The sequence below is a fragment of the Gavia stellata genome, chromosome 1 (assembly GCF_030936135.1).
Source record: "Gavia stellata isolate bGavSte3 chromosome 1, bGavSte3.hap2, whole genome shotgun sequence".
Classification (NCBI taxonomy): domain Eukaryota; kingdom Metazoa; phylum Chordata; class Aves; order Gaviiformes; family Gaviidae; genus Gavia; species Gavia stellata.
The window spans coordinates 113,412,294-113,431,345 of NC_082594.1; the positions used below are offsets into that span (position 1 = coordinate 113,412,294).

General features: G+C 36.5%; 1 protein-coding gene across 1 annotated transcript in view; it reads right to left on the bottom strand.

Annotated features, from left to right (window-relative positions):
- GBE1 (1,4-alpha-glucan branching enzyme 1) overlaps positions 1 to 19,052 on the bottom strand; it is a 169,176-nt gene that overhangs the window by 70,357 nt on the left and 79,767 nt on the right. The window contains exon 8 of the mRNA XM_059826351.1: positions 63 to 178. Within this exon, the coding sequence (XP_059682334.1) occupies positions 63 to 178 (116 nt within the window). The remainder of the gene's footprint in view (positions 1 to 62; positions 179 to 19,052) is intronic.

The following is a 19,052-nucleotide window of genomic DNA, read 5'->3' on the forward strand; positions in this document are numbered from 1 at the left end:
TATTTCCACAGCAACAGAGCTGCAACAAGACTGCTCAAATTAGAGTTGATTCAATTACTTACCAATCCCATGATGGTGATACAACATAGATGTAACACCATCAAATCGGAAGCCATCAAAGCGATAGTCTTCGATCCACATTCTCAAATTAGACAGAAGGAATCTCAGAACTTCCCAGCTGAAATAACATGAATATATTTTATAAGCTTTAGAAACCTTGGTATCAGCTAGAGCTCCTTATACTATGTTCCCTGCTTGCATATGTGGTACTTGTACTGGACAATTTACCATTTTAATGACATCTTTCCCCGTTTTCAATTAGCTTTTTCCTAAAAAGTTTGTCTTCCTTAAATCTTTGTCTTACTGCACATAATTTTAGGATTGCAGATAGGGGTTTAGGGAAAATTGTCAACTATCTATATAGACATCTAAATAGGTTAGTGTTTGTAAACATGTTCATAATCTGTGGGAAAAGATCTTACAAAAATGGAAAGAAAATTATAACAGGTAAGATTTCATTCCCAAGATTTGATGGATTGACAGCAATTTCTAGGCATAATAAAAGTTGAAAAGCTGTCGTCCCTCGCCCCCCCCAATTATTTACAAATCATGTGTCACCAGTACATTACCAAATCACCTACTGTGTTGAAAATTTACACTTTTAAAGAACACAGCAACTTATGGAAGCTGAGGAGATATTTTTTGAAATTCAGAACAACAGGAATGGGGTATAACACACATCAAACAAAGCGCAGACATGAAATCAAAAATATAAAAGAGGTTCCAAAGGGACTAACCACGTGGAGGCACTTGTAAACAAAACTCACATCTAAGAACAAAATAGTTTCAGGAACAGTTTTCCTACTATTCATCACTCCCTCTCCCAGGACACTGGTCTCAGTAGCTTCAGAAATCCCCGTATCTTGTTTCTACTGTTCACCCTCCATGCCACTACCCTCTCTGCCTCAGGTGCATCTTTGGAGATATAGCTTGCAGGGGAACTCATCCATCTCAGTCAGCCAACCGCATGTGCAAGCTACACAGCGGCACACAGGCTCTCACCCACCACCTTCTGGTGAGTGAGACAGAAGGAGTACACCTAGCACATCAGTCAGCATCACTGTTACAGTTTACCTATGCACATAGTAGGCATAAGGCAATGAAGGAGAACCTTTCTAGATTTCACTTTATTTAACAGATGTCAGAGGCAGTAGACTCATGAGGCAATTATGACACAAGCAATAAAGTCCATTTTGACAAAACAAATGTCACCGCCTTCCTTCCTCCAAGAAACTTCCTCATATGAATAGTGCTTTAAATCTGGAGTTAGTGGTATTACATGAAAAGATGGGGAGGCTGTGGACACACTATAAAGCTGGTAAAATCCTGACGTCACCGAATAGCCAATTTTTATTTACTTCAATAGGATTACAATATTTCTCCTTTCTTTGCACATACTGCACACAGATATACACCTGTGCGTACAAAGATAGAAATACTACCAAATCAAAAAATCAGAATTTTAAGAAACGTGAATCAATGTATTGCCTCAGTTCGATACCTTTTTTGGGCATGCATTACACAACAAGAGTTTTTGTTCCATCCCCGTGTTCCCCACCCTCCCAAATCATCCAGTTCACAAGACAACACTATACTACGAAGATCCTCAGAAGCTTGTCTACAGAACCTTTTATATATTTGTTATTTCTCAGGTGAGGTGATTTACAATGAATGAATGAATGACAGAAAGAGAATGCTCTGATATTGAAAGGAATAGAAAGGTATCAGAAGTCCTGAGAACTGTCAAGCTGGCCACATAAAATACAACTGTGTGCAAACGCTTGCTGTATCTTTTCTGACGCAGAATCAAATTTGCAGAAAACTATTTGCTGCAAGCTAAACACTGTGAGCAAAGTCAAAGCAGTAGCTGTATTGCAATAAAAATACTATCTCACACAGAATTAAGGTAATGCATGTACAAAGAGTAGATTAATCGCTACAAGGACCAGCCAGACTTAAGTTATTTCTTCTCATTACACACTGCTTGACTTCATAACTTTAAAGTTCTTAAGATGAAGAGTATTTGTACATTTGTAGAACATACACAGCAGTCCCAAAATGGATAACAAATGTATTTTTTTTTACATTACTGTTGGCACTGAAGATTGATCTTTTGAAAAAGATGGAGAACCAGTATGAAAATAAATTTTAAATGACTTTTACATGAAAAAATGACTACAAACAAGAACAAACAAGATGAATTTGTTGAACTAAAAGATTAGTTAGCAAACTGATGAGATCAAAAACCTGAGTAGGAGCAGCAGATGTTTTCCAACCATCTGATTGCACATGGGAAAGAAGATTGTAAATAAATAAACAAACAAACAAATTAACTCTGATTCTAGTCTAAATTGGAAAAATTCAGTTTTAGGATAATTTCTAGGATGGAATTCAAATAGTAGCAACCATATTGACTTTTAGAGAGATAACTACACAGCTCCAAAACACAAGCCAGAACAACAGGTACTTTTGAAACATGCAAATCACACAAACCATACAGAGGTTCATGATTTCATCCAAGTCAATTTGTTTATGGGAGCAGCAGCATTAGAAATAGAAGTTGACAGAAGTAACAAGTAACTTTGCAGAATGCCAGTAGAAGCCAAAATCATAGCATAATTGAAATACCTCCACCACACAAGCAATAACTCAGGAACATTTCTAAAAGAAATACATTCTCGTAATTCTACAGGATAGCATTCATTAAGAAACAGGATAGCATTCATTAACAATGTAATTTTTGGGGGGCAAAAGCCGTATCTTAAATTGTATCCCAGCAGTCTCTCACATTTTTGCATACCATAAAATTGAGAAAGTTCTTTCATTGCATGCATGATCTAAGAGAGGAAAATATATGCTGTATTATCATCAAGGAACAAAATTTAAATAATTCAGAATTCACTCAGACATCATTCAAAACACAGACGGTCTTTGCAGAGAAGTCTTGATGTTTTCTTCTCCTCCTTGGGGCCAACAGCTCACAAATTAAAAACAGATTTCTCAGTTGAAGTAGTGAAATGAGCATGTCTAACTAGATGACCTGTTTCACAAGGTGATGAGAAATTTAACAATTTTTCCTATACTAGATCAGCAGAAAACCTGTGAAATTGCTTACAAGTCACACTCATTATTTACTTTTTTCCTTCTGTACTAATAAAAAAGCAAAGTAATGATTCACCATAAGAATTCTAAATTCCAGTCCATGATGAACATGAAATATTTAGATGCAAGATAGTAATGCATTTAAACCAGTTAATTTTGTCACTATGGACAAAAAAATAATATTGGCTGTACCTCAACCAGTTTGAAGCTGCAATTCTTGAACCATATTAACATTGACACTCAGAAAACTGCACTTATTATCACGTATTATAGAAAATGTGTGGAACTGCTGACCTTACAAAGAATACGCTTTTATGATGGTTTACCTGTTTTTAATTATTAGTGTTTAATTAACTTAACACACAGTAGCACTGAATTGCTAAAATATTACTTCCCCCAAACATTTCAAAAGTTGATTGGCTTAAATTCTGCCAATGGATTGCTAAACACAATAATAGAGAAACTAGCACTCAGTGTGATAACGTAAATTTCAGTGAACCCGATCAAGTTATTTTATGACCCAGGCATGTATAGTACAACCAGATTTGAAACAGAGATGTTCTTCCCCCACACACACACTGTTAACTAGCATATGCCAGTTTGCCTGTTGTTTAGAGGCACTTTGTTTGATCAGAGTGATACAAATGGGTAACCACTTTCATCCTATTTGGGAAACGACAATGAGAACAAACTCTGTATTTCAACCTCCTTCATTTATATTGAGAAGTGATTCCTCGCTGTCCTCTAGGTAATATCATTGCCAAGACCCTAAGTCATCTCTAACCACAAGGGATTGAGAAGTCTAAGCTGTGCAGGAGGTGCCCACTTTTTAGACAAGGCACAATCCTGACTCACACTGCCAGACTTCTTTCAATACCTGCACTCCTAATTATACTGACCGCCATTGTATGGGAACATACACATCTATCTCCCATTCAACAAATGTGATACAGTCATTAACAGATCAAGAGCTTTTGCTCGGTGATTCAAGCTGCATTATGCCTTCAAAATGAACTGTGCAGACAAATGCAAGAGAGCGCTATCCTCCTGGGGCATACAATAATCTGTGAGCACAAGGGGTCAGCAGCAATATGTCACTTCCCCTGTATCAATCCCAAGAAGAGACAGAGAAGCAGTGAATTAACATTTTTCCCCACAGTAACAACCACAGAGGCACTGATGTAGAGTGCTACTTTTTCTAGACTTAGGATTTCTGAGAGTGCATTGCATGACTGCGTCCTGTACAGCCAAAAAAGCAAGCTGTTCTACTTCAGCAATATGAACCTTACTCACATTTCAAAGTTCATATTCAGACACAAAATAACTTTTAAGGAAAAAGCTTATTCTGAAAACAAGTAATACTAATTAATAGTAGTGGCACACATACCAATAGGTTAGAAGTTACAGGAGACTAAAGCTTTCAGTTTAACAGATGCTGAATTTTTAAAATTATTTTAAAATAAACAGAAGACAATGGAGAAGAATCCTGAGGACAGAGTCCTCTCTACACTCCAACTTCCAGTTGCAGGAGAATTTAGCTGGTAAATGTTTTCAGAATGGCTTCAACATTGATGCAGTATTCTTGAACTATTATTCACAGTGCCACAGTAATTTGGATATTATCCAAATAAATTAATATGATGAAATTGATTTTTTTAACATCCCCACCATAAGCAACCAACCCAAAAGACAACTAGTGTGGTCATGATCCCTTCGGTCAAGCAGTTCAAGCCATTGCACTGTGAAGGTGATCTGGGGGCCAAGAGAGAACCTCAGGGTTAGATGCATAGATTGTAAGGTCTCTGCTTCTTGTCCATCCCAATCTTGTACATGGATGAGGCTTGAAATTAACACTTTCAACAGCAGTAGATCTTTACTCACACAGAGCTTGGTAAGATGTTACCTGTGCTGCATGGATTATAACTGCACTTTCTTGGGCAAGCTAATGGAGATAGTTCCCAATTCTTTAAGTCTCCTACTGCTACTGGCTCAAGACTTCCTTAACAGGGAGCTTGGATCATTAAAGAAGATTTATCTGTATCTCTTTCAGCCATATCAATGATAAAGAGAGACACTTTTTTCCCCTGAAGCCTCTGAATTTAAAATAAATATTAGCTTTAGATCTAGCTCCCTGAGCTTTTTTCTCAAATTTATCAAGTATCTTAATTACCACCCCACTGACTTCTGCTTCCCCGTTTACCACTTACAATCATTTATCACTTTACCTCTGTTCTCTGCACCGTGTGGTTTTGTTTTAAAGAGAAATGAATCCATACCATGACCTTTCTGTTTCACTTGATCAGATTATGTTTGCTTTGCTACCTGTATAGAATTCATAACACTGAAAGCAGACAGTTTATATACTGAGATACAGCAAAGATGTTGACAGTGCCAAACAAAAGACTTGTAACCTTTGATCTTTGGTCTGCAAAGCAGCTTTATCTTTTAAATGACATTTCAAATAAAAAAGCATTAAATAACACAAGTAACAGTGCATTACAGATCTCCTGAGTTTTATCTCTCCTTAAGGTCCAGTATGACACCAAAACCATTAAAAAAGTTTCAATCGTCAATCAGATAGCTTAGTCTAAAATTTCATGGCCAGCTCTCCTTACAGCTAATGAAAAGTCCTCACTTCGGAAATCTTGATTGACATTGCAAGTTCTCAGGACCCAACCATGAAACAAAAACAACCTAGAACTCAAGAAGAATGCACATAGGTCACTGCAAGCAGATGAAAAGTTTTGACAAACTGTAATTGCTATACAGTAAAAACTTTAAAATTATTTACCTGCTCAAACTCATGCATGAGTAGACAGTACTCTGACACAAGTAAGGGAAGAAAGACCTACATTAAGGACACATGAAAAAATCTGAACTATAAGGAAGTAAATGAATAAAGAAGAACGCTACACATCTGAAATCAGAAGACAAGCAAAGTTGAGTACTAAAATGCAGGCATTTGAAAGCATACCTCAGGAGGTACAGGGACAACATCCATCTGAAGCAGCACCAGATTACCTGACTTGCCAAACATTAACCCATTTGTGTTTGTCCTAGATAATTGCCCTCCTACTGAATCTCAAAGAAGAGCAGGGTGTGCACCAGAACACAAGTATTCTAAACTTGTCTGAAGTACACAGTCTACCCTGAGGCCAGAAGGGGATGCAGTCCTTACTACGAAAGTCTGAAACACTAGATCAGTAATTAGGATGGGGTCTCAGTATGACCTTGTGACTATGAAAAACTTATACTACAGTTTCCTGTATTCACAGCCAATACTGCAGCCCTTGGGAATGTTTGGCTACCCAAAGAGACAATGAAAAAAGCTAACCAGCCCTCATGAACTTAAAGCAAAGACCTACAAGAAGACATGTCATTCCTAATTTACCTTGTCACAGTGAGGTGACAAAATGTCATGCAAAGTGGATGGGACCTGTTAACAGTTTCTCTCAGCTTGTTTATGGTCAGGTATTTGAGTATCAATCCCAACATTAAGACTACCAGCTGTGAGAAGAGCAGTGGTGGCAGCAAAACCCAGAACTTGTTCAGATCAATGTCTATGAAACCTTCGGACCTGTGGGGATTGGCCTCACTAAACCAGACCGCAATTGCCACTGGGAAGTACAGATCCTTCTGCACAGCAAGGCAAAAGGCCAGGGCTTTTTGCTTTGCTTTTGTTTTCAGCAAAAAGGGTGCTTAAAGCTAGTAATGGTCACTAACACCAGTTTTCCCAGTAGGAGTTGAACTTCTGATGAACTGCTTAAGCAGCTTTCCCAGCTAGAGCAGTTGCCATTAAGCAGTTGATTCCCAGAAGAGTGAAGTGTCCAAATGGCTTGAGATTAGGGGAAACAACCTCACAGCTTTCTCAGAAACTGGAAAATAGACAGCAGAAGGTAGATGCAAACATTACCAGATGTGGTTAAGCCAGTCATGTTTTTAAGGAAGTCAAAATTCTATCTTTCCATATTCCAAGATGGTATTAGGTCATCTTGAACACAACAGTTTTCAGGCACGTATTTCTCACAACTACTAAATGCCTCTCACTTACAGAAAGAATCACATCAAATTGAGATGAAAGACAGATGGCTGTAGGAATGAAAGACCTTTCAGCACAGCCACTTGCTCTCAGCTGTTTTGAGCATTTTTACAGAAGGATACAGATCTTTAAAAAGGGCTGATACAAAAAATCTAGAAAGGAATTTTTTCCTAGGACATTCCATTAAGTTGGACTGTGTAAGAGGTAAAAATGCTAAAAATAAAACCCAACAGGTGACTAGTGCGTCACTGCCACAAGCAGTAAGAAAGTAAGAGGTGATTGAAACCCCCCATTATTTAGAAATCTGTGCTCGAGAAACAGTGGAATCTTGCATTTGTAAGATTAAGTGAATAGCAAACATGTAACCTGGACACATTTAAATCCAGGAAGAAGGTGTTATTTTTAGCCACAGAAATTGAGACTTTATTTATGTCACCATAATTAGAAAACCAACGATATTACATTATTACAAGACTATATTCAAAGAAGTCATTGAAAGACTAAAAGTTTCCTTTAACAGTTAAAATAATGGATACTTTTATCAATACTTGCTACAGAAGACATCTTTGCTTAAGCATTAATATCCCATTCCCTGAGTTAAAATGGAAAAGCTCAAAAATATTTCTGAATTTCGAGGACAGCCTTCAGGAAAACAGTCCTTAATTATTTAAGTAGTATTACAAAGAAGTCATGAGAAGTTAAAGTGAAAGAAGGATTACTTTCAGATTTGGAAGCATTTGTTCAGTGAAGATCTGAAGTCCTTTCACAAACTAAATCATGCCAGTTTCTATCAGGCAACATAAAAGTTAATACTGATAAATTACTTGCAGAGAGGATTGCACGATTATTTCTATACTGCCCTTTTCATGGGCAAAACTCCAATTCTGCAGAAGCCACTGACATATATATGTATTTATACTTTTCTATTTAAAAATTCTAATAAGCAGAACACTGGTTATTATATCATGTATTTTGTGACATCCACTCATCAAGCTGTAACTTGATATTCTGAGAATGAAAAGTGAATAAATACGAAATACTAAAATACTGAATACTAAGAAATAAAAATAAAATAACCAAAGTAATTTCCCTGGTTTAATTACAGTTAAAAATACTTCATTTAACTATAGCTTTTCATTTTTTCTTTTAAGAATAAACAAGAACAGCAGCTTTGAAGATGCAGAGGATTTTCCATTTTAGTTAAAATCAGAATTCTAGAGTGCCATACCAGGTAAAACCCATTCTGGAAACATTAACCCTGATCCCCTTAAGTCCAGTGTTATGCAGGGAGAAAGCACTTTTGTTCGCTATGCTGTAAACAATATAATAGCAATATGTATTTATTAGACTTGATTCATAGTCAGTAATTACTTCAGGAAAATTTCTTAGAAATAGGCACATCCTTTATTCAAATCCAAGCAGTAGCTCTAAAGTCACCAAGAAAATATTTAAATTTTTCTTCTCAAAATCCTACTTCATCTGTTGGCACAAAGCAGCACTATACAGTAAGGTCCTTCAGGAGCTATTGGCACAGATGATACAATACACAGTTAAATTAGGATGACTGAACATGTGCTAGGTAAACAGTGATGGATAGTCTAACATTTTGTCTAGGGGAAAAAAAAAATTATAGAGGGTAACTATTTCTCTTTCTTGCAGGTTCTCCCAAAGTCACTATACTGACCCCAGGGACACACTGCTGTGTCTCCTTGGCAGCCGATTCCTCTCAAGCACTAGTGAACGCAAGTAAGAGAAGCCCCAGTCATGCACTGTGCAAACTCCACTCCAAGCACTGAATGCTGATCGCCTGCCCAGCTAATTCCAGATCAGAAAAGCTATACCTACTGTATACCTACTGTACACATAGACACGTGCACACACCAAGAGTAAGTTACAGCTATCTGAAAACTGTTAAGAAGCTTTCAACACAAAAAGGCAAGTTTTCTTTGGCAAGGATCAGATCTGGGCTCAACCCAGCAAAAGGTAACATTCTGATGCATGGGTCAGAAAGTCATTTTCTCCTCTGAATTTCCAAATTTTTCAAGTGCTTAGAAGTTTGATCAATGTTTTGGAAAGATCCACCATTTTTATTTAGCAGGTTAATTCTGCATTAATTATCTCTATTGTATTTTGCCAATGAATTAAACATGCTTTATGTTTTTATGTTTATTCATTTATGCATATATTCACATGACTTTACTGAAATGCCATTTGCACAAAAAGACAAATATTCTCCTCAAAGGAACTATGCACTATACATAGGTTTATTATATCTAGTAAGCAGCACAGTGTCCTACACTTAAATTTTTCAGGCTAGTCCTATCTACACCTGATAAAAGTAAACTAAATAATATCAAATAAAGCATTCCATTATTTGCCATAAAAATGGAAGCAATAAGTCAAGTATTACTCAGTAAAGGTTATGTCTTGCAAAATGTGAATATAAGAACAGCCTTGGAGGCAAAGCAGATATGTACTTATTGTAATGAAATTTAATATTCTTGATGCTTTTTGCTCCTGAGGGCTTCCTTAAGTAAACAGAAAAAAAAAGTACTGAAGACAATTACTTGCAGTTTTAACAAAGCCTCCAGGACATGCAGATTTTAAAATAGAGAATGTCTCAAAAATAAAATTACAAAAGCCTGATTAATGCTGACAAAGCCTACATGGATTTCAGCTATGATTTGGATAACATTAGCACTTGTACCACTCATGTTCTACCCAAGTAAATTATACACTAATAAAAATCTTTGAGAACATTTAAAATTCTTTTCTCCCAAAATAAACTTCTTAGCAAATATTAAATTTGTTTAGTCACATAATCAACCCTGCAAATTAACAAAATTTATTGTTCTGCTAAATGCAACTAAATCACAACATTTTAAAAATGTACTGTCAGGATTTTGCATACAATTTAATGCAATTAATGAAATTCCGTAATTGAACTGAGATCTCCAACATTTCATAGTAGTTTACTGTTCAACACTGGGTTTGCTTCCAAATTAAGCCTAAATGTAGTGTAGAAATAGCCAAACTATTACATATCAGGTGACTCGCAGTCTTAAAAACAGACCATTATCCTGACCTTTCCCCAGAAAACAGCACCAGAGTTAAGAAGGGGACTAGTGAAGAATCAAATGTCAAGAGCTATTTAACTACTTTATTGTGAGGTGTTTTTTCTCCCCTGAAATAGTATGCTATTATACACATGTAGAAGAACAGAAAACAATTATCGTCAACCTTCTATATTACCTATATAGGAAACCAAAATTATACTCTCAATCAATTCATTCCATTGGCAGTGACAAAGTATTAAATACCTTGCAAACTGTTAACATTAAGCTCTACTTTCTCAAATCCATCGTATTAAAAGCCTGAAACAGTGTTTTCTATAAGCCTCATTTATTACTTAAAAAATACTGGTTCCCTAATTGAAACTCATACAAGTGACTTCAAAGGGACACTGATGAAGTGTCTGGTTCACTGCCTTTCCCCCCCGTGTTTCTTACCTGACCACCTGCTCCCAGCCTTCTCCTTGAAGAACCAGGAAGAAACCTGGTTGTTTCCTGCAACCCTGCAGTTTAGCCACAGCTGAGAAATGCTGCTGTGACCTCCATCCAAGTCAAGGTAGGATTTCGGGCACACTCTCTCCCTCAAACATGCAGAAACCAAAGCTACAACCAACAAAAGCACTAGCCTTTCTCTTTGCTGGTGGTAAACACAAAGTGTAAGAATGCCAGCCTAAAAACAAATGCACACAAACACAAAAAAAAAATTTAAAGCATTAGTATTATGCCTGTACTTTCCAGATGAAAATGCAGACTGTTTTCATTTGAATTCAGGTGGAAGTTTGGGATTTTCTAATGCTAATGAATAGCAACAGGAATTTAAGAAGCAAAGAAAAAGTTCTTCATAAAAGAGAATATTTTGAAAACTCCCAAGGAAAAGCATTAAAAGAAGTTGAAGCAAGAAGAGCAGAACTCTGCCCTTGAGAAAATTCCAGCACTAATATAAATGTAACAAACACCTCGTTTTCCAGAAGTTAAGTGTACCGATGATTTAGAAGTCTTTTCTGTGTGCAGATGACAGTGAACCATAGTTGCTATGGTGGTAACAGAAAGACTTAAGTTCATATATACCAGGAACACGCTAACAAAACCTTATCAATCTACCATTCAGTGTCCATATGCTCTTACAGATTACTTTTTAAAAAATAAGTAATCACCTTGAAAATCAAAATCAAAACATTAATTCTCAAGCAATGACTGTGTCAGTGATTTTTTTTTTTTTAACATAGCAAAACCAATCTCATAAGGAATAGTTATTATCACATACAGAAGCCTGATAAAGGGGTGACTTTTGCGTTTTACCATTCTAGGCTTTCTAAGTAGAAGATTTTATCTGAATATCTTTTTACTTTAGCCTCTCAGAGACTGGCATACTGGACTCCTGAAGTCTCAGTTGCCTGCCTGTATTTTATTGACCAAAAGTCTATCCTTCCCTTCCTCCCAACTAGACAGTTGGTAGCAATGTCAAATCTGTAAAAGAAGAAAATTTTAAGATGGGTAGCAGCATTAATTATCAGTCACCATCCAGTACAGACATTACAGAAGGTTTCTGAGATACTGACTCCATATCCTGAATGGTAATTTACTGATTTCCTCCCCTGGGGAAGCAGGGGGTAAGGAAAGTTCACTCTTTATACTAATATTAGCTAATACAAAGCTTAGATTACTTCCTCTCACACTTCCAGATTGTTATCCTCAACATAAACAATTGCTTTGGATACAGTCCAAAATGTTCTTTTCAGCATCACTGGACAAGAGTGCTCAGTTATGTGACAGACTTCGGCATGAAGGGCAGAAAAGTTTATACAATGAATCATTACCTTCACAGAAAAGGAGATTTCCAGTGGAAGGCTCAGAGATCCTTAAGATTGTCTTCTATCATCCCTAGTATGAGATTCAGGAAATGACTGCAGAGGTACACAGCCATCTGGTAAAACCAATTTATGCACGCATCAGTCCTATTATCGTTCAGCAATCACAAAATGCAAAGCTGTTGCTTTTGCACAGAACAGCACAGAACAGAAGTACAGGGTTCATATTAAATAGGAATCCATTCTTAAGCACAGTGCAATATTTCTCAATTTGCTGCACTTTTAAAGTTAAATTCTTCAGGAATGTAATTAAAGAAAGATATTAGCTCATCTTATGCTGTGCCAATAGAGGTGAGAACTTGTAACTGCTTACTCTATATTTCATAAATATTTTTTCATGTAAGAGAACAGAAAAACAGGTTTATACTCAAAGACACTTAGTTTTTATCTCAATTTCTTACTAGATACTATTATTTCAGCTATATAATTTTTACTTCATGAATATTAATACAAGAACAATAAGCACATTTATAATAGATTGTTACGGTAACTTTGTTTAGTATATATTATGTAGCAAGATTATTAATTGAACTGTCTCTGGCAAAAATAGCTACAACGTAATTTCTGTATTGATTCACAGCTATACTTTGGTTTAGCTATGAGTCTATTTTTAAAAAATTAAGCACCTATTTTAAAACCTTTTGCAATCTGAACTTGTTTTAACATACCCACTATCTTTCTATAGCCACCAAATTTGTAAGTTCCAGAGACATGTGGGAGAGATACTGTGCCAAAATGTATTCACTTGTACTCCCAACTAATCCACTGAAATTAAATTGTGACAATGGAAGCCTCAGATAGTATCCTGAAAATATTCCGTGTTAGAATAATCAGTCTCCTTATATTAGATATAAATTACAAAAAGCATATACTACTGTCCACAGATTACTTGGAAAACTGTTTTAAAAAACCAAAACACTCCTCCACACCCCAAAAAGCTTTGAGTATTGTATTTACATTTTCAAGTCAACACTGAAGTGGTAACTCACAAGACAAGACATTTTTCTATTTTTTGATATTTTTAAAATCAACTTATATTGCTGAAAGATGTCCGATTAGTGCTCTAGACCTTGTCTATTAATCACAGAACCACAGAATGGTTTGGGTTGGAAGAGACCTTAAAGATCATCTAGTTCCAACCCCCCTGCCATGGGCAGGGACACCTTCTACTAGACCAGGTTTCTCAAAGCCCCGTCCAACCTGGCCTTGAACACTTCCAATGATGGGGCATATACAACTTCTCCAGGCAACTTGTTCAGAGTCTCACCACCCTCATCATAACAAGTATGTTCCTATGTTCAATCTGAATCTACCCTCTTTCAGTTTAAAACCATTGCCCCTTGTCCTGTCACCACAGGCCTTGGTAAAAAGTCTCTCTCTTGTCTTCCTTATAAGCCCCCTTTAAGTATTGAAAGGCCACAATAAGGTCTCCCCAGAGCCTCCTCCAGGTTAAACAACCCCAACTCTCTCAGCCTTTCCTCATAGGAGAGGTGTTGTAGCCCTCCTCTGGACCCACTCTAGCAGATCCATGTCTGTCTTGTACTGGGGACCCTAGAACTGGACGCAGTACTCCAGGTGGGGTCTCACGAGAGCAGAACAGAGCGGGGGAATCACCTCCCTCAACCTGCCGGCCACGCTTCTTTTGATGCAGCCCAGGACACAATTGGCTGGATAGGCTGCAAACGTGCATTGCAAGTTCATCTCTTTTTTCATACACCAGTACTGTCCCCAGGTTCTTCTCAGCAGGTCTGCTCTCAATTAATTCATCCCCCAGCCTGTATTGATACTGGGGATTGCCCCAGCTCAGGTGCAGGACCTTGCAATTGGCCTTCCTGAACTTCATGAGGTCCACTCCCCTGGCTTGTCAAAGTCCCTCTGGATGGCATCCCTTCCCTCTAGCGTATCAACTGCACAACTCAGCTTGGTGTCATCCACAAACTAGCTGAAGGTGCACTCAAACCCACTATGTCATTAATAAGGATATTAAATGGTACCAGTCCCAGTATGGACCCCTGAGGGACACCACTTGCTACTGATCGCCGTTTGGATGCATTAATCTATGAGTCTAATTAATACACTGGAAATATGTATTTATTTTTTAACAGTAAGGTTTTTCCATGAAACTCCATGATTTTCAAGATGAAAGCAACTATCTCCTATTTTAGACCATATTTCAGTGCAACTATTACTGATCCTGGCTTAAGAGGTAGCAGAATGATAGCAACTTTTGATTAAAATAAGTCTGAAGTGAACTTCATAACCTTGTGGTAAATAAATTTTGTTGTCTAGGCCAGGATAAAATACAAAGAAGAAAACTAAAGCTAAGATTCTCTGAAATGTTTTAGAGCAAGTTTGACCTTGCATATATTTACAGTTCAGCATTACAGGCAAATGAATTGCTCATACCTTGCACTTGAAGACATTCTTTTTAGTCAAATCTTTTCTTTGTTTTCCCAAATTTGGATGACAATGGTGCTGTGCTAAGAGCAACTGTAGATGTAACCTGCAGAACATTCATTCTTTCCAGTACACAATTAATTAGTTTATAAGAATGCTATTTCATACTACTTTCTATAAGTCGCTAGCTTCATTAACAAGTGTTGCATAAGCATTAGAAAGAACATCCAGCTTAAAGTTGTTTCCATTTATCCATTTCCTGATAGACTTTCAGTTTCCTCCCCACTTAACCCAATGACAAAATTATTACCTTGGAATTTCTTATAACATAGTCAAAGTAGATTTTCATCTTTTCCAATGCCCTTATCCAAGAAGATGGTGGCAAAGGAAGCCTGAAAACATTGATAATGTAAATTTCAGTGTTTCATAGTTGACTTCTTTTTTCTTCTCCAAAAAGCATTCACTTAGTAAATGATCTTTGAGGTTTAAGCATCAACCCCAGAATGGTCATAAGCCCCCAGCTACTACTTAGGCTTTGGTTTAAATATTTATTCCCATTTTTTAGGAAGAGAAATACAGAATTTCAGATTACAGAGTAGTGAAAAAAGCCTAAAAATCTAGAGTAATAAACACTGAACACTCAAACTAGAAAACAGGGGGAGAAAGGCACCAATTTCTCTTTTATTTACTGTATTAGAAAACTGTCTTGGAAAACTTAGGTATACTAATAATAATAAGCCTGTGCTAAAATGTGTTCTAAAGTCTCCTGCCCTAATCAAGGGTGTGCTACAATGATAATAAAATGTTACTAAACAACAGCAAGGGGACAAAAGCTGATCACTGTAAAGCACTGAAGAAAACAGCAAAAGATAATGCCAATCTCTGAAGCTTTGTGGGTTAAAAATACAGGCTCTAGGGTCTAGCTGCGCTGGATGCTCATTTTGACAGGGTGAAAGGAATATGGCTTCACTCCACATCATGAAGGGACAAATTCTATGGTGTTTACATAAATCCCTCCAGCCAAGAAAAGGTGATCTAATGTGTTTATTTAATAGGGAAAATGACAACAGTCATGACTTTCTTTATGTATCTTAAAGGAAAAGAGATTGAAGACAGAAAAAGAATAAAGACAGCAAAGAGCATTCTCCTCTTCATTGTGAAGCCCTTTGATACATACATTCACTTAAATAGCCTTAGTGAAGTGATAATAATTGTATATACAAAAACATATACTTTTACTTCATTCTCCAGAGAAGTTCATCCTCAGCTCTTTGTTTTAAGAGATTGAGATGTCTCCTACAGAACAAAATTACTAGAGCATATAGCAGTAACTTATTATATGGATGTGCCTTTTCATTCTTGTGTTTATTTGTTCATTTACATCTATCCTTATAACTACATTTGACAGGACTCTTACTGCACAATAATTAGATTGAAGAAATCAACAGTAGGGTCTACAGAGTATTACTTGTACACTTACTTCCCTCACTCCCAACTAAACTCGTTAACAGTAGTAGAACTTAGAAAAAACGTGTGTGTCAGCTATCTAAACTAATAACGGTCATCTCTATGACAAATAATTTCTTCTGTTTCTAAATAACTTTATACCAATTTTCAAGAGTTTACAAGGGATTGTAATATAGATATATAAAAAAATTGGGTAAAAAGTTAGCCTCCCTATTGAAGAGGAGATACAGGGAAGAATCAGGAGAAACAGATGTTTAATTGCGATTCTCACGGTGAACTATAGAGAATTCTATAAAGCTATCTTTTTACACAGAACTGCCCAAAACAAATGCATGGAAAAAACCCAGCCAAGCAAATTTAGTGTAATGTGTTTTTTAAAAAAAATTGAACTTTTTTTCTCCAAACCTGGTTTAGAACAATTTGATCTCTTCCCAGGGATAAAGCTTTTCATACAATAACTTCCTTATTCAGACACATTTGACATGATACACTATTTTCAGTGCTTCAGACTTGTCCTGTAACTGTACCAGCCAGAACAGAACCTAGAAGAAAACCTAGAAGAAAAATCAGCAAAAGCTACTCCCCACCCATCCATTACTATTATGCGATCACAGTAGAACTAGTTTCTGTATCTTCATTGTAATTTCTCCGGTAATTTTGTAAGTATGAACTCTAATAAAATTTATCTCAATAACACATTAGTTTGGCATTTAAATAACCCTAAAGAGAACATCTGTATAAATCCTCTCTAAATTTTAGCATAGAGCCACCGACTAGTCCCATCAAAAACTGAATCTCAGCCAGCAGCAACAGACAGGAAGCAATGTGGTAGGACAGAGACAGCTACCACCTGGAGAAGCAGGCTGGCCAGTTCTGTTGGATGTGCTGACCTCCATCTTCAGTCTCAATCAACTTCTAAGGACAGAAACTTGGTCTTATACTAGTCCATGAAATGGCATTTCAAAACTGAAAGTAATGTAACAGATCAACATGATTATTTGCAGATCATTTCTGATCTGTTGGCCATAAATACACGACTGACTTTTGGAAATGCACACACAGCATTTTGATAATTTACTGTTTTCTACTTTGTAGATATGGCTGTGCATCGTTTTGTCCCCTGTTGTTATCAATTTTCTTTCTCTCTCCAATGAGATTTCCAAAAATGGATTTTAAGTGGATCTGTACATTATAGAACATATACACATTAGAATCAGGAAAAAAAGACAATTGTCTTAATGATCCAATCTTCTTTCCCTGCCATAAGGAGTACCATGCTTTATTTTCCCCCAACCTAGAAATTCTTTGGAAGAAACCCTATTAGAAGAAAGTCAACATTCCCCATTTCATTTGCGGATTTTCTTTAAAACCTCTCCCTCATCTCAAATTTATACAACCATCACCCTTTTCCCCAACACAATCTTCTATTCACAACAGATACTGCTCATATAACCTGCTGCAGTAATCGTAGAAGAATGCTGTGAAAGTTGTCAATATAAGTATGGATTACTAAATGCAAGATCATTATTGCATTTGGACTGATGAGGAATGATTCTCTGCAGTGTGTTGAATCTCGTCTAATTTTAGATCTTTATTGAAATACCATAATCAACTCAGGTAAGACTGACTGCATCTATTCAAGATATGATTGAATTTAATTGGGTATAAGTGGTGACCCCTATATTTCAAAATATGCTACCTAACAAAATTTAGAACAATTGGCTGCAATTCTTCAGTGTGACTTTTCTGCACGTATCAATATATTGCTTTATTGCTATACCACTTTTTGTGCAGCTGCATTTTAGAAAATTCACACAAAGCTGTGATTGCTATGTTGGAGGTTAATATGGGAAACTGAACACTTCAAAAGAAAGTTACACGTATTCTTACGTGAAGCTCTGAGTTTCAGAGTATCTGTGGATTTAAAGACTCCCAGTCTGTTATATCAATCTAAATACAGTGCAGTAAAACAATTAAGCTTCTAGATGAATGTTTAATTAAAAATTAAAACAATTCTATAGCAGGTCTAGACTACATATATTATAACTCATATGCTCATGGCTGGAACTTTTTTCACTATTATTTTAATCATTCCAATTATATTGCAGTAATCCCTTCTGTCAATGCTTCCAGTACTATTCCCTTCCAGACAGGCAATTTATTAACTGCTATGTCCCCATACCTGAAAGTGCTTACTTGCTAACATTCACAATGGCTACTAAAAGGAAGAGAAAACATAAAGAAACTAAGATTTTCAGAGACATGGAAGATCTTAAACTTTAAGGTTTAAGTTTTATAAAGTATTTTTGTGCCTTTACAGTCACCCTCACAGTCCAGTGTATTAGAAGCAGACTGCTAAGGACATATGCTAGCAGTTTTTTTTAAAGTCAATCCGTAATCAAAATCAAAGCTCAGGAGAAAAAAAAAAAATAATATCTCACTATTACATTACAAGCAGTGCCTACTTAAAACAGTCATTAAAAAACAATCTTTGCCAGCCAAATCCAACTCCAATGCATATTATGGGGATCTCTAAATACAGAGCTTTCCTAAACTAATTTAGTGAAGACTGGCAGGAAATGAATTAAAATAAGCATAGCTGAAGATTTTACATCATGAAACACTATTTATATCCCTGTTCCTACTGTAATTACCCTACAATCAACAATGAACCAAAAAAACATCAAATGACTGAGAATCCAGCTCACTGACAACTATCACTGCATTACGTTTAATCTGGCTGGAATTATGGCCAAGGTATCTCCCCAATGAATACATATTTGTGACAAACATGACCTGCTACTGGATGTCATTACTACTACATAAATGCAGCTGGAAGAATGTCACCTGTACCTGACTAAATCCTCAGAAGCTGCGGAAGAGGAGACTTCAGTGACTACACCTACACTTTGGGAAGCCAAGTCTTTTGTATACAATACATTAATTCTTTGGTAATTTCCCCCTCACGCTTTTCCCTCTGCCCTCCCTCCTGACTGGGGGATCAACTGTGTCCCAAAACCTGTACAGCTTAAACTTCTAAGGAAACTG